General features: G+C 50.2%; 1 protein-coding gene across 2 annotated transcripts; it reads left to right on the top strand.

Moving 5' to 3' along the window:
* Window positions 1–247: 247 nt before the first annotated feature.
* Txn2 (thioredoxin 2) lies at window positions 248–11,730 on the top strand. 2 transcript variants are annotated; one of them, XM_020161928.2, is made up of 4 exons: window positions 248–360; window positions 1,172–1,434; window positions 2,814–2,937; window positions 10,902–11,730. In XM_020161928.2, the coding sequence occupies exons 2-4, from the start codon at window positions 1,172–1,174 to the stop codon at window positions 11,013–11,015; spliced, it is 501 nt and encodes a 166-aa protein (XP_020017517.1). In that variant the 5' UTR covers window positions 248–360; the 3' UTR covers window positions 11,016–11,730. The 2 variants fall into 2 exon arrangements, with proteins under 2 accessions (XP_020017517.1, XP_073940508.1); XM_074084407.1 differs by lacking the exon at window positions 248–360 and adding an exon at window positions 412–435.
* Window positions 11,731–14,968: the final 3,238 nt, after the last annotated feature.

The following is a 14,968-nucleotide window of genomic DNA, read 5'->3' as shown; positions in this document are numbered from 1 at the left end:
AAGGTGGAGTGGGAATTGCCCGTAGTGTTGTAAAACAATAGGAGTCTGCAAGCTCCAGAACCACGCCTTCCGCCCGCCCAATTCTCCCTTAAATACCCTCCCTCACTAGCCCCCCCACCTCTTCCCACCTTCTCTTCCGGTCTCTTTCCCAGGGCCCGCCCGCCTCTTCCGGGTCCTACCGCGGATCCGCCCCCTCAGCTGTGCCTTCTTCCGCTATCCCTATTGGCGGAAAAATGCCCGCCTTCCAATCTGTTTCCGGAAGTGACGCTAAAAGGCCCTCCCCGAGGAAGTGACGTCGGGCGTGCCCTTGACGGGCGGGGAGGGCTGGGCTGTGCGTCCCTCTGCTCGCGCTGCAGGGAGGTAGGAGGCCGTGGGGCCGGTTCGAGATGCTTTGGAGGCCGAGGCACGCCGCGGGCCGCGCTCCTGCGCAGGCTGGTGACAAGCGGGCGGAGGCCTGGGGCGGGAGGACCTGGCCCTCGGGAGAGCCGGATTTCCCGGTGGCGTCCGATTTTCCCAGTTCTCTCTACATACGTCCTTCCTTTTGGGTTCCCTCCACACATATTTCCCTTCTTTCTTGGTTCCCCCACATTCCTGTTCCTGTGGCTGTTAGTTTCTTCTTGAATAGTTGCGGTCCCCCTTTGCTAATCCTTCAACAGCTCCCTTTTTCCTGCCTTAATTTCCTTTTAAAATGCTTTTTAAAAGAACAGTCGGGACTTTGCAGACGGCCTTGGGTTCCAATGTTGCCTATTATTTACAGTTGGGTTACTTTGGGCATGTCACTTAATCTACCTGAGCCTGGTATTTCTTACCTGTAATATGGGCACCGTTATAGCACTTTCCTCACAGTTGATCTGGGACAACCAGCCATGTATGTGATGCTCTTGCGCCTGCGCAGGTGCTCTGCAAATGTTGGTTCCTCTTCCCATCATTCTTTTGTAATTCCACCTAAACCTTCATTTCTTTTTATTGTTAACCCAACTTTCCTGTGCTGATTGTTTACCTTCTTCCCTGTGATTCTCAGTCCTCTACTCTAGATATTACAGTATTTCCTTGCATTTTGTTTCTAGTTCTGCATGTTCTTGAGTCTCCAGTACTCCCAAATCCATTCGTTTTTCTAGTATCTTGACTTCCTGGTGTGTGCTGCAGCTCTTCCTGCCTCCTTCCCTTACAGATGGCTCAGCGACTTCTTCTGAGGAGGTTCCTGACTTCAGTCATCTCTGGGAAGCACCCTCAGGCTCGGTGGGCACCTCTCACCTCCAAGGCCCTGCAGACCGCACAGTGCAGGCCTGGTGACCTGACAGTAACACCCAGCCCAGCCCGAACAATATACACCACCAGAGTCTGTTCAACCACCTTCAACATCCAGGATGGGCCTGACTTTCAAGATCGAGTTGTTAACAGTGAGACACCAGTGGTTGTGGATTTCCATGCACAGTGAGTACAGGGAATAAGTGAAGAATTAGAGTCTTACCTGTTCAAGGATTTTTGAGCACCTGATATGTTCCAGAATCATGTTCAAGACTTCTTGTACATAGATTTATTACAAAAACTAGTAAGACCCAGTACCTGCTTTTAAGAAGCATGCAGTCTGGTAAGGAGCAGACAAGTAAATAATCCTCAAAGCTCACGCCTGTGATCCTAGATACTTGGAGACAGATCAGGAGGATCACAATTCAAAGCCAGCCCTGGCAAATAGTTCATGAGACCCTATTTCAAAAATACCCAACAGAAAAAACGGCTGACTGAGTGGAACAAATGGTAGAGTGCCTGCCAAAATGTTAACTGTGATTAGTGCTGGACAGCACCTGAATTCTGTATCTCATTGCCTGAAAAGCTCAAGAGTCTTCTTCAACATGGACCAAAGTCAGAAAAATACGACCATAGCATCACCTGACTTTGCATGTAGACCAGTTCCTGGCCCTATAGTTAAGTTAATTTTATTTTAACATCTCAGTGCTAAAGTTGTGTAAAGGACTGGCAAGAAATTATCAGTGCCACCATAGCTGTGCCCAGGCATGCAGGGCATGGGTGGGAGTTATGTCTTTTTGGTGTCATAGGGGTTTTCTTTTTGTTGTTTTTTTTTTTTTTTTCCAAGAGATATGTAAATGCCTATAGTCTGATTTTTTAGCCTGGCCTTCTTTCTATACCATTGAGACCTGGCTAGACCCTCGGTACAAAAACAGACCCATTAGAATGAGGCATCCTGGCAGGAGCCAGGGTCATCTAATAGAAACTAGGAGGTTTTCTGAACAAGTCTCTCACAGATTGTTTTGCTTTCTTTATGAAAAAGAAAGACCATTTGAGAAGGTCTTGCAGACTGGGATTTTAGATGTTGTTGTGGGCTCGCTAATTGGTAATTTCTGAATGGAAATTTTTTAGAATGTGAAGAAATTTGAGACAGGGTCTTACTATGTAACCCAGACTGGCCTAGAACTCAGTATGTAGCCTAGGCTGGCCTCAAACTTGCGATCCTCCTGCCTCAACCTTCCAAGTGCTGGGATTACAGGTGTGCACCATTGTGCCCAGCTTCCACTATGCTCTTTACCAGCTCTGTCATCTGCACAAGTTTCCTAACTTGTACAGGCCTCAGTTTCTTTGGAAGGTGCTTTCTCCTAAGAGTTCTGCATAGTCAGAGCTGAGAAGGTGCTGGCACAGTGACTAGCACGTTGCAGACTCTCCTGGCTATTGCTTTTCCTTCCTTTAGTTCCTAAGCTGCAGAGTCCATGTGGGCCATGCGGAGGTTCTCAGGACACAGTGGATGGAGCAGTGAGTGATCTCAGGATTGACTATATGTGGCCTTTCTCCCTGCCAAGGTGGTGTGGTCCCTGCAAGATCCTGGGGCCAAGGTTAGAGAAGATGGTGGCCAAGCAACGCGGGAAGGTGGTGATGGCCAAGGTGGATATTGACGACCATACAGACCTTGCCATCGAGTATGAGGTATGGGTCCACGAGGCTGCCAAAGGCATCCAGTGTGTGTGGGGGGGTGTTGTGGGGACCACCAGGCGGCCAGGAAGAGGTGTTTTTTTAGAGCACTTTGGAGCTTGCAGCACTGTGCAGATGTGACTATTGGCCTCTGAGCCCATTGTCTTACCACCTTTAGGAGGTGATTTGGATGACCTAAAGCACCAGGTCATTCTTTTAGCATGGGGCACCAAAGCATTCTTTCCTTCATCCATCCATGTGCACATGGACTCAGCAGTTGTCCAGGAGTCAAGCGCCATAAGGGGATCCTTGACCCCAAGCATCTCTTGGTTTTTTTTTTTGGTGGGACTGGGATTTCAACTCAGGACTTTACACTTGCAAAGCAGGCACTATACCACTTAAGCCACACCTCCGGTCCATTTTACTCTGGTTATTTTGGAGATGGGAGTCTTGCAAGTTATTTGCCAAGGCTGGCCTCAAACAGTGATCCTTCTTATCTCAGACTCTTAGGTAGTTAGGATTACAGACCACCTGAGCCACCCAGCCCCAAGCATCTCTTTGTCTGTTTTGAGAGAGAACAGTGGGTAGAAGACCATTTCACTGTAGGGTGAAAAGCGCTGAGACAGAGGCACTGAAGGAAGAAGGAGGGGCTGTTGGGGGAACAATGGGGCCAGGGAAGGCTTCACATTAAAGACCTTCTGGGCTAAAGCTGTAAAGATGCTCAGAGAAAAAGGAAGGACTGAGAACAGCATGTACAAAGAGGAGAAGTAGTGTGATGTAGTTGATGTGCTTGTGTAATCATTCAGTGGATACTGAGAGTCCCTCAAATGCCAGGTACTATAACCTGGTGCTAGAATGTGGTGTGCAGAACACTGACAGATCCTGCCTTCAGACAACGGACATTCTAGAATTTTAGTCTGAGTCAGCCAACTTTTTCTTTAAAGGAGCAGATGGTAAAAATTTGAGGCTTTGCAGGGCAGTGGGCTCTGCTTTTCTTGTAGCTCTTTTGTTTACAAAGAAAAGGGCATGGGGACATGCTCAAGTGCTAGTGTGCTTGCATGGGAAAGGCCCTAGGTTCAATCCCTAGCACTACCACCACAACAACAAAAAGGCCTGGCATGTTCCAATAAGACACTGTTTACAGAAACAAGCAGCAGGCTGGACTTGGCCTGTGAGGCCATAGTACACTGACCCCTATTTTATGTACAGCTTGAGTGTCACTTTGATGCTCAAAAAGTTTTGGATTTTGGAGCATTTCAGATTTGGAATTTTTGGGTTAGTGATACCCAGCCAATAAAGTCTATATAAATATTCCCAAATTCAAAAAATCTGAAACACTTCAGGTCACAAGCATTATGGATAAGGGCTGCCTGGCTTATAGTCAGTGCTATGGAGAGAAGTAAAGCAGAAAGGGGGTGGGAGGATAAAAGGGAATCTTGGGAAGGCCTTACTGAGAACCTGACATATGAGCAGAGACCTGAAGGGAGCAAGGAGTGAAGCTTGCAGGTCTTTGAAAGTGCTCCCAGGCAGAGCAAACATCAAACTTCAAAGCCATGAGCTGGGTGAACCTGGGTTACTCACAGACCAGCAGATCATGTGCCTAGAGCAGGAGATGCTCTGGGAGGTGGGGCATCCTCTGGGCTTGGAGACCACATCAATTGGAGAAAGGGAGAGGCCCTCAGTGGCTGTGTGATAAGTAAAAGGATCAAGCCAGGAGTGGGAGGACAAGCAGCTGGGGAAGCAAACACCAGCCAAATTGGAGTGAGGGAATGGCCTTTGGACAGCCATGCTTGGACAGGTGAGCCAAGGTCACCTGGCAGCCTGTGAGCCAACTCTGGCTCACAGACACATTTGGTCTGGCCCTCATCGTCTTTAAAGAAAGAAGAAAATGGACTGATACTTAAAACTCTTCGCATACCTGTAATCCAAGCACTAGGGAAACTGATGGGAAGTTTGACATCAGCCTGGGCTGCACAGTGAGATCCTATCTCAAACAAAACAAACAAAGTTTGTGCAAAAATCCGTATTTCTGGGTTTGTTGAATAGCTTTATGTGGCTGAAGTGAGCCCTCCCCCTCCCCTTACCTCTCCCCCACCCTTTCCAGCAGCAAGTGCTTGAAAGAGAGGCCTCTTTCTTCCACATATCTTGGAGGCTCAGGATTGACTCCTACCAAATCAGCCAAAGCAGAGGTACCAGACTTCCAGCCAGTGCTCTGGGGCAGGAAATGGGGAGAGGGTAGCAGGATAAGAACATGAAGAGTGGTGATCACTCAAAGAAAATCAGGCTGCCTGGGCCAGAACACAGAAAGTAAATGCTGGGCAGACAGAGCCATTGGTCACCGCTGCCGCTGGCTTCTGATGCAAGGTTGTCCTTGGACTAGATAGCCCAGGGTGGGGCTATTCATATGAGCATACCAGGAAGGATGAACCCTGTTTTTTAAGAAGCTCTCTCACTGATTGCTTGGTCAAATGGAGGCTTTTGTCCCTTGAGACGCCCCTGACTCTACCCTGCTTGACACCCCACATCTCACAGCAGCTGCAAGCTGCCTCCCTTTGCTCAGACAGCAATGTGCTGGCTTGACCCTGCAAGCCCCTTGCTCCCCCCTGCCTCTTTCCCAGCTGCTGGGACCTTACCAGCACCTAATGGGGAGAGCATGGACCCTTGAGCTTGTCTGCTGGCTGTGGCTACTCAGCCTCACACTTAGCGGTGTGATCCTTCTGTTTCTCATCTTGTAGAGCAAGGGCCCTTTATGAGATGCTGGAAAATACAGCCAGTTGAGAGCAAGGGATGACAGCCTAACCACTTGGGGAAGCTTGTCTGAGGTTTCTATGTCATTTTTTTTCCTGGTTAATATTCCATTTACTATGATAGACAATTCATTGACTCCCACTTCTACCTATTTTGATAGTATTCCAAATCAGTGATTCTCAAACATGAATATGACCTTGATTTATTTTATTTTATTTTTTGAGATAGGATCTCACTTTATAGCCTGGGCTGACCTCAAACTTGTGATCCTCCTGTCTCTGCCTCCCCAAGGCTGGGATTACAGGGGTGTAGCACCGCAACTGGCTGATCTAGGATATTTTTTGATGTTGTCTTGCGGGGGGTATTGTGACATTTACTAAAGTTCCTACAAAATATCAGTTGAGTTCTCCCCCTCCATCATTCTCCTTTGTCCCCCTTCCCTATTCTTGGGATAGTTTCAACAGTCTCTTTTTTCCATATTCATACGTGAGTACATAGTATTTCCGCCATATTCACCCTCCTTCACTCTTTCCTTACAGCTTTCCCCTTCTCGCTGGTACCAACCCCCATATAAGAGCTGTTTTGTCTTCCTGTTGTCTATTTTTTGGGGAAAAAAAATAACTTTGTTTAAGATAGCCATACAGGGCGTTTCATTGTGACAGTTCCAGTTATATATGTATTATAACTCAAATTGGTTCATCCCTCTATGGGATATTCTTTAAAAAGTAGAATCTGGGCTGAGAGTGGAACTCAGTGGTAGTGTTCCTAGTGTGCCTGAGGCCCTGGGTTCCATCCCTAGCACTGCCCGAAAAAAGGCAGGTTCTGATAACAAAGTTCCAGGAAGGACCCGAGATTCTGCAGATCTAATAAGCTCCCAGGCCATGCCAGTGCTGGGCTTCCCAAACCAGGTACAGAGAAGCAGACCCTGGGACAAGTTCTGCCCATTTCATCTGCTGTTCTCAGCACAGGTTGCTTGTCATGGAGATTCACTCAACAAACTATAGTGACATATCCATTATTACATGCAAAAGATTCCAGCTGTGCTCTTTCCTCTCTGCACCATAACTCATGGCAGCCACTTGTCCTTTTTTTTTTTAACCCTTTGGCAGTACGGGGGTTTGAACTATTCAGGGATTCGTGCATGCTAGGCAGGCGCTTTACCACTTGAGCCATGCCTCCAGTCCTTTTTTCTTTAGTTATTTTTCAGATAGGGTCTTGCGGTTTTGCCCAAGCTGGCCTAAACCACAGTCCTCTCCTACCTGTGTCTCCCATGTAGCTGGAATTACAGGAATGCACCCCCATGCATGGCTTAATTTTTGTTGAGATGGGGTCTTGCTAACTTTCTTGCCAAGACTGACCTCAAACCACAATCTTCCCATCTCTGCAGGGATTACAGACATATACCACCACACCTGACAAGATTTTTTTATTTTGGTACTGGGGCTTGAGCTCAGGGCCTTCACCTTGAGCCACTCCACCAGCCCTTTTTGTGATGGGTATTTTCAAGATAGGGTCTTGCAAGCTGTTTGCCTGGGCTAGATTCGAACCATGATCCTACTGCTCTCTACCTCCTGAGTAGGATTACAGGAATGAGCTACCAGTGACTGGCCTAAGACTTTAATTTTTTAGAGCAGTTTTAGGTTTGTAGCAAGATTGAAAAACAGCTTGGCTGTGGTGGCTTGTGCCTGTAATTCTGGCTACTTGGGAGGTAGAGGTCATGAGGATCAAGGTTCTGGACTAGCCCAGGCCCAGTTCACAAGACCCCATCTAAAATAACCAAAGCAAAGAGGACTGGCAGTGTGACTCAAGCAGTAGAACACCTGCTTTGCAAGTGTGAAGCCCTGAGTTGAAATCCCAGGCTCACCAAAAAAAAAAAAAATTCTGACTGGAGTGTAGGTCAGTGGTAGTGATTATCTAGCACGAGTGACATCCTGGAATTGATCCCCTGCACCATGCATAAAAACTTTCTGTCCCCAGCCCCTGGCAGCCACCAGTCTTTTTGCTCTCCATAGTGTTGTCTTTTCCAGAACATCATATGGTTGAGTTTACTTTTCTTGACAGTCGTTCTTCTAAGAACTATTGTATCCAAAAACTTCTACGAAACATCTGGCAGTTCTCATTTGAAGCATGAAATCCTTATTACTGCTTCCCTGCATCTTTACATTGCTGGAACTCAGTGTTTATCTCTGATTCTTCACCTCGGTCAGCAGCAGAGCATAAGTGGTCGTCATTGCAAACTCAAGACCTTATTTAAAATTCCAGCTCTGCCACTGAACTTGCTGTGTCATGTTGGAACAGCCACGCAGCCTTTGAGCCTCAGTCTTCTTGTCTCTAAAATGACCCTACTTGGGAACTGGGAGTGTGGCTCAATGGTAGAGCGCTTGCCTAGCATGCACAAGGGCCTGGGTTCCATCCCCGGCACTGCAAAAGCATAAAAATAAAATTACCCAATCTAGAGGCAGAAAGGTATGAACCAGCTTATATGAGTGCCTGGCATCATCCCTCACATGAAAAAGCCCCTGCGGGGGCTGGTGGTGTGGTTTAGGTGGTAGAGCGCCTGCCTATCAGCACAAGGCACAGAGCTCAGTCCCCATACACAGGCATCCTTCATCCTTTGGTAAGCCCTTAGCTGAGCCACCAAGTGGGGTGAGGCAGAAGTTCTGACAGGGACCTTGAGCTCAGTGGCTTTGTGGGGTTGCTGATCCATGGGAGAGACACATGCAGACACTCCTGCCCCGAGATCTCCAAGGTTAGCTGGCCCCAGGCGGCCTCACCAAGCAAGTGAACATACAGCATGTCTCCGCACATTGCTCCATCAGCCTCTTTGTTCCCATGGCCTTATCAAAACTGAGAAATACAGTTCTTTTTTGTTGTTTTTGAGATGGGGGTCTCACTAAGTAGTTCAGGCTGACCTCCAACTCAGAATCCTCCTGCCTCTGCCTCCCAAGTATTGCCATTACAGGTGTGTGTCACCACACCCAGGAGAAACCAAGTTTTTGCTGCCTCTGCCTCTCACCATTCCAGAAGGGTGTGCTAAGGACCTGTGCACTTGACTGACAGCAGTGTTCACAGGCACCAGTCCCTCCTGATTCAGAAGTCAGACCAAGGAGCTGGAAAGCCCAGATACTGGAAACACAGCTTCCAGCAAACCTTAGCGTGGGGCGGGGGGTGGGGTGTGTGGGGGGGGTGTGGTGTGTGTGTGTGTGTGGTGTGTGTGTGTTCTCAAGCTCCAACTTCAGAGAATGCCTTTGATCAGTAGTGTGTGTGTGTGTGGTGTGTGTGGTGTGTGTGTGTTCTCAAGCTCCAACTTCAGAGAATGCCTTTGATCAGTAGTACCTGGACCTCAGTTGTCACGAAAACATTCACAGTGGGTCTGCTGCACACCCAGCAACAGTGGGGCCCATGCGTGAGCCATGGGCACTGAGGGCTTGCACACGAGGTAGTGGCAGGGCTGCACTGGAGTTTCACAGGAAAGCTTAGTCCGCTCTGAGCACCTCAGTGAACATAGAGCCCTGCTTTGAGGATGCATGAAAAAGGCCTTTTTAAAATATTTTTCCAGGTGTGAGGATGGGACCCCAAGCTTCACACATGCTAGGCAAGTGCTCTACCACCAAGATATACCCTCCAGCCCAAGGCCACATCTTAAACAGTGGCATAAAATGTTTGTTTTAGAGACAAGACGGGATGATGTCCAAGTCAAAGTTGAAAGCCATGGTTGAGCTGGGAGCTCAGTTGAGTTGCCAGCTTTGAGGCTCTGCAACTCCTCAGTAAGCCACAAGAGGGCGCAGAAGAACACAGATGAGCCTTGTACAGGGCCTTCGGCCCTTAGTGCCACCACCTGTGCCAGAGTCTATGCTGAGGGCAGGAGCCAGCAGAGAGGCTGTGAGCAGGGACATTTGCAGTCTGCCTGTTCCTGGCCCATCTTCATCGCCACTGAAAAGTGTCAGCTGTCACCATGTCAGCCCCAGCACTTTCCTTGAAAGGGCCAGAGGTGCTAACAAGAGCAGGGTCTGTCGTCCTGCCTACTGTGTTTATTCTCAAAGTGCCCATTAGGAGTGAGGGCAGGGCCGCCCTGTTGTGCACTTTCTTCGTGCACAGGTTTTGAACTCTGATCTAAGTCTAGCTTCCCAAGATGCCTCACAGCCAGTTCAGCACTCAGGCTGTGTAAAGACCTGGTGGCTTTGTATAAATTGCCTTGTTACTTTGTAGTTAACTAATGTGTATGGAAAACTGCTTACACAGTTTTCTCAAGTGTCCTTAGATGCCAGGCAGGGAGCCCAGGCAACAGGGACCGCACGATGCCGCTGGGCCTGTCCTTGTCTGCATTCCATGTAATCTGTGCAGATCCCCGAGGGCGCTGGAGCCAGTGCCTCACAGACCAGGAATGCTGCCTTTCTCATCTGCCTCCAGTCCTCATAAATAAGCCTCAGATCCTGTACAGCTGTACCCTCCTCCCACACCATCCAGTAGGAGGACTTAACGTTCTGGGCCCTATTAACCATTCATAACAACTCATTGAAGTGGCCCTTATGGGCTCTGTGTTAGGCTTTTCCCTCACGCTCTCTGTGCCACCATTTGCTGATTGCCCACTGTGTGCCGGGTTCTTACACTCATTTCCAGGCCCTGTGCTGAGACTTGACTTGCAGTGTTTTGTGTGGCTTCCTACACTCCTCCAGAAGTTCTGCTAAGTGTCTCCACTTGCTGGAGTGACGAAGTGGCTGACCAAGTTAGTGGGTAGGAGCTAGAGCTGGTCAGCCAGCCCCAGAGCCTGAGCCCCCAGCACTCAGCTTTCTGTGACAATCTTTAGTCCCTGTCCCAAATGCCCAAGGTGCACAGGCTCATCTCTGGCACATGGAGGACTGTGAGGCTCCGAAAGCAGCAGACGTGGCTGGTGAGTGGCAGAGCTGGGATTGGGGCTCCCCGGCCTCACCCCAGCACTGATCTGCAGCTGCACAGGGTATTTTCATCTGTTCCAGCCAAACCACTGGGCCAGTGAGTCAGGCATGTGGTTGGGAAGAAGGGTTCTGCTGGGAGCTGCAGTGGAAGAATTTTCTCCAGCGGGTAGGCCTCTGGGCCCTGCACCAAGGGAAGAGCCCCTCTCCTTTGGCCCCAACAGTGGTCTCAGTAGTTGCTGACCTGGATAAGCCCAGCCTTCACAGCGTCTTGGGGATGGCACTGAAAACATGTTTACTTCTCAGTGACTCCGGGACCCCTTTGTCTTCCTCACCCAGGTGTCAGCTGTGCCTACTGTGCTGGCCATCAAGAATGGGGACGTGGTGGACAAATTTGTGGGCATCAAAGATGAAGATCAGCTGGAGGCCTTCCTGAAGAAGCTGATTGGCTGACAGGCAGGGTAGAGTCCTGACTGCCCTTGCCCGCCTGGGACCCTGTCCTGGGAAGGAGCCCAGTAGAACGCAACCCTTGTGTGCCAGCCCTACCTGCCCCTCCCTTCTGTCTGGCCCCTGTGGGCCTGTGCTTTGGAAACCAGCCTCCGAACATGGGACCCACCAGTGCTTCTAAGCTGGCCAACTGCCAGGGTGACCAGCAAAGGAGGGGTGAGCTGCCGTTCTGGAGATGCTGTCTTCCTGCCTATCTCCTTTTGTGTGCTCCCTCTAGGGCCTTTTGCTGTTCTCTAGGAAGCTAGAGAGAGCCCAAGGAGCAGACTGTCCACATGGGACAGCTCAGTCCCCACCTCCTGGTCCCTTTTGATCTGAATGCTCAGATAGGCTCATCTGCCTCCTGCATTTTCCTTTCCTGCTGCTGTTTTGTGTAAAGAAAAGGAAGGAAACAAGAAGCCAAACAAATGAGAGGAAGTACAATTCTCTCCTTTTTTGTAGGTTTGTAATAAAGAACTTCATGTGACCCCTTCTACTCCTGCTATGGAGAGCAGACCCTGTTCCCCACACTAACCCCCTGCGGCCACCTGTCCCCACTTCCTAGGTGCGAGGGCAGAGGGTAGCATGGGGCTGTGGGCTCTCTCGCTGACCAACCCATTGGTTCTCAGAGCAGGAGGCACAACTGTGAACAAACCAGACCAATAAAACCAGGGTTTGTACTGTCGACAGCTTCCATTTTGTGGGTGCTGAAGGTCCTGAGTGGGTCCCTTCCCCAGGCTCCAGTGCTGTCCTGTTTCATCTTCTTCCTCCTCTGACCAGCTCTTAATGTGTTATCCACAATGTGCATCATACATCCCATACCCTCAGGATGTTGGCTCTGTTACCCAGACACACGGACATGGGGCACAAATGGGTTTCCACCCAGATGTGGTCACCTCTGCAACCTGGACCTTTATCATCCATCCCCTTCACCCTTGTAGGGCCTCTTTCTCCTTAGACTGGCTCCTGGCCCCTGACAGAATCGCCCCTTCTTCCTGCATATCCACACAAAATCCTGGGTCTTGGGACCAGACTTCACCTAACTTCTGGCATAGGAGAGTGTGCCAGATATGCTAGCCAACAGAGCCAACCTCTGTCTCTCTCCTAGGGCTGAGCTGCCACTCTGACTCAGTGACCTGCATGAAGCACCTGCTTCCGGAAAAGTTCTTTTTTGGTGGAACTGGTGTTTGAACTCAGGGCTTCACACTTGCAAAGCAGGCACTCTGCCACTTGAGCCATACCTCCAGTCCCGGAAATGTTCTCAGTGGCGTGGCCTGTCCTGTTCCTATTAGAGCTGCCTGAGACGGGTCCACCCAGAATGGAAAGGCTGCCACCACTGATGAGGGGAGGGGGTGGGTCAGAGGTGACCTGCAGCCTCTGAAAGACCAAAGGGCAAGGATTTGTTAGAGTGGAGAAGGAAGGGCAGCTAGTGACTTCTGCAAAGTCCACATGCTGTGAGCAAGATGAATGACAGCAGTGCCCAGTGGCACCACCTAGGTATCAGCCGTGTTTCAGGTGTCTTTCTTGCAGCAACCCCTAGCAGAGCATTAGGGTCTTTATTCCCGTGCTCCATATGAGTCCTGCTCAAAGGTTAGGGAGCACAGCCAATATCATAAAACCCATGAGTGACCCAGCTGGAATCCCAGATGCCCTGCTATGTCCTTTCTCATGACCTCACAAGCCAGCAGGTTGGGCAGTGTAGGCTCCTTTACACAAGAGGAGCCAAACAAGGATTGAGCAACTCTGAGACACCTAGTGGGTAAGGGGCGGGGCCTTCCACTATACCCACTGCCACTCCTTAAAAGGTACAGTTCTCCAAGCACTTTCTACACGCGTTACCTCATGTAATTCCACTCTTGTGAGGCAAGTGTTATTTCCATATGGTAAGTGAAGAAACCGGTTCAGTGAAATTGACTTGCCCAAGGTCATGTCTAAAAAGGGACATTGACAAATATGAACACAGGTGGGGGTCTGACCTTAACCTGGGTGCATGTGGTGAGCTGGCAGAGGCCTGGGGCAGAGCTCCCCCTCCTTATAAGGTGCTTAGCCAGCAAGGTGAGCCTGTGGCCTGGCCACAGCTGTCCCAGGTTAGCAGTCTGTCCAGGAGGCTGTTGGTGGCTGTGAGTCACTAGCTGTGAGCCCAGAATCCTAAGGGTGATCCTGACTAATTTCACGCACTGACCTCACCAGGCATTCACTGCTGTGTGTCGGCATCCCCATTGTGGCCTCTGGTGCCCTGGTGGCTTCAGGGCTGTGGGCAGTTGAGTAGCTGAATGCCTTTAATCACCAGGTAGGGAAGCCCAGGAAAGGGGGCAAGGCAGAGGGCTCTCCCTCAGCCCCAGGAAATCCCAGGGTGTGGAGAACCTGTGTTCTCCTGGTGTGAGTTTCTCCCCCTGGCCTGGAGGCCAGGAGACCAGGGATGGAAGCTCCTTGGCTTTTGCAGTCCTCACCTCTGTCCCACAGGGCCAGTCACAGGAGCAGTAGGGTGACTGAGATCCCATCCAAAAGGGACACTCACCATCAGAAGCGTTAACACTTAGAAGCAGTTGGAATGAACGGTGGTCACTAACACAGGAGGAAAAATGACTACATCCAGAAGGAGCTTGGCCTCCAAAGACCCGAGAATGGGCTGAGGTGGTCCCTGAACTGAACTGGCATCAAAGGAGTGGGAGGAGAGCTCAGGTATCCTCCAGCCTCCCTTCTGAGGGCTCAGGAAGGAGAGACTTGCCAAATGGCGCACCCTTGGGTAGGGCTAGGATTGGATCCCAAGCATGCTGACTTCTGCCAGCCTTAAAACAATGAGGCACAGCCTTTCTTCACTGCAGAAGAGGTGAGGGCGAGGCACTGTGTCTGTGAGGAGGTTGAAGCCAGGTCCAAGACCTATCCAGTCAAGAGGATGTTGGTGGTGCTACCACCACTGCTCTTGCAAGCAGTCCCTGCCTGACCAGGGGCCCAGGGCCAGCTTGGCCCCCATCCCAGCCACCTGGGGAAAACTTTCCAGAAAGTGAAGGCATTTCTGGCCAGGCTGCGGAAATCCCTGATGTTCAGGCACATTTCTGGGCTGGGCAGAGCTCAGAAAACAATGGCGTGGCTGCGTTCTTGGCGGGCAGGATGCTGGGTGGCGTGCTGCCGCGGTTCCTCCCCACTGCCTGGAACCCCACCAACCCTGGGAAAAGGTTTCTCGCTGACCCCGGGAAACCTGAGCCTCTGGCTGTTCCAAGGAGCCTCACCTCTCCAACCCTTTGGAAACTGGGAGCTACTATCATTTATTCCACAGTGGTGAGAGCAGGGCAGGAAGAATTACATCTGGGTTCAAATCCTACCTTTGCCACCTGCTAGCTGTGTGACCTTGTGCAAGTTGCTTCAGCGTTTGAACCTCAGTTTTCACACCGGTAAAATGGGGGTGATGATGGCTAGCACCCTCTGAGGGCTTGTTACCCATATCATCTGAGTCCTCACAACAACCTCCAAAGGCAAAGACTATTATTACCATTTGACAGGTGAGGAAAAGCAAAGCTCAGAAAGAGTAACTGGTTTAGAGTTGGAATTTCAACTCTGATGTGTTTGATTCCAAAGTCCATGTCCTTGCTCACTCATTAAACTGCTTTCCCTCTGGGGACCATTTTGGGCCCCAGTTGCACCCCTGCAACTGATGTCCTGGGGAGGATCAAGTGCACAGCAGGCAAAGCACTATTAACCCAGGTAGAGCACCAGAAGTGTTAGGAGCTCTGTCTCCTCCCTCTCCAGCTTCCCCTGCTATAAGCTGGAACTGGAAACACAGGGCTTCCAAGGTAAGGCCCCCAGCACCCCATGGGAGGGGTAGACTGGGTACCAGGCTTAGGATTTTACATTTGGGCCCTGTGCCTACCATGCCTTTGCCTCATCCTGTTCCAGAACGGGGCAACCCTGGGGAGCTAGAGATG

The sequence above is a fragment of the Castor canadensis genome, chromosome 8 (genome assembly GCF_047511655.1).
Source record: "Castor canadensis chromosome 8, mCasCan1.hap1v2, whole genome shotgun sequence".
NCBI classification, from domain to species: domain Eukaryota; kingdom Metazoa; phylum Chordata; class Mammalia; order Rodentia; family Castoridae; genus Castor; species Castor canadensis.
Note: the sequence above shows the minus strand (reverse complement) of the source record. Positions and strands in the feature narration are given on the sequence as shown.

What these genes read in the sequence shown, in the direction of transcription:
- Txn2 (XM_020161928.2), top strand. Translation starts at nt 1,172, where the DNA reads ATGGCTCAGCGACTTCTTCTGAGGAGGTTCCTGACTTCAGTCATCTCT. An exon ending in GTTGTGGATTTCCATGCACA is followed by an intron (nt 1,435 to 2,813) that starts GTGAGTACAGGG and finishes CTCCCTGCCAAG; the next exon opens with GTGGTGTGGTCCCTGCAAGA. An exon ending in ACCTTGCCATCGAGTATGAG is followed by an intron (nt 2,938 to 10,901) that starts GTATGGGTCCAC and finishes TTCCTCACCCAG; the next exon opens with GTGTCAGCTGTGCCTACTGT.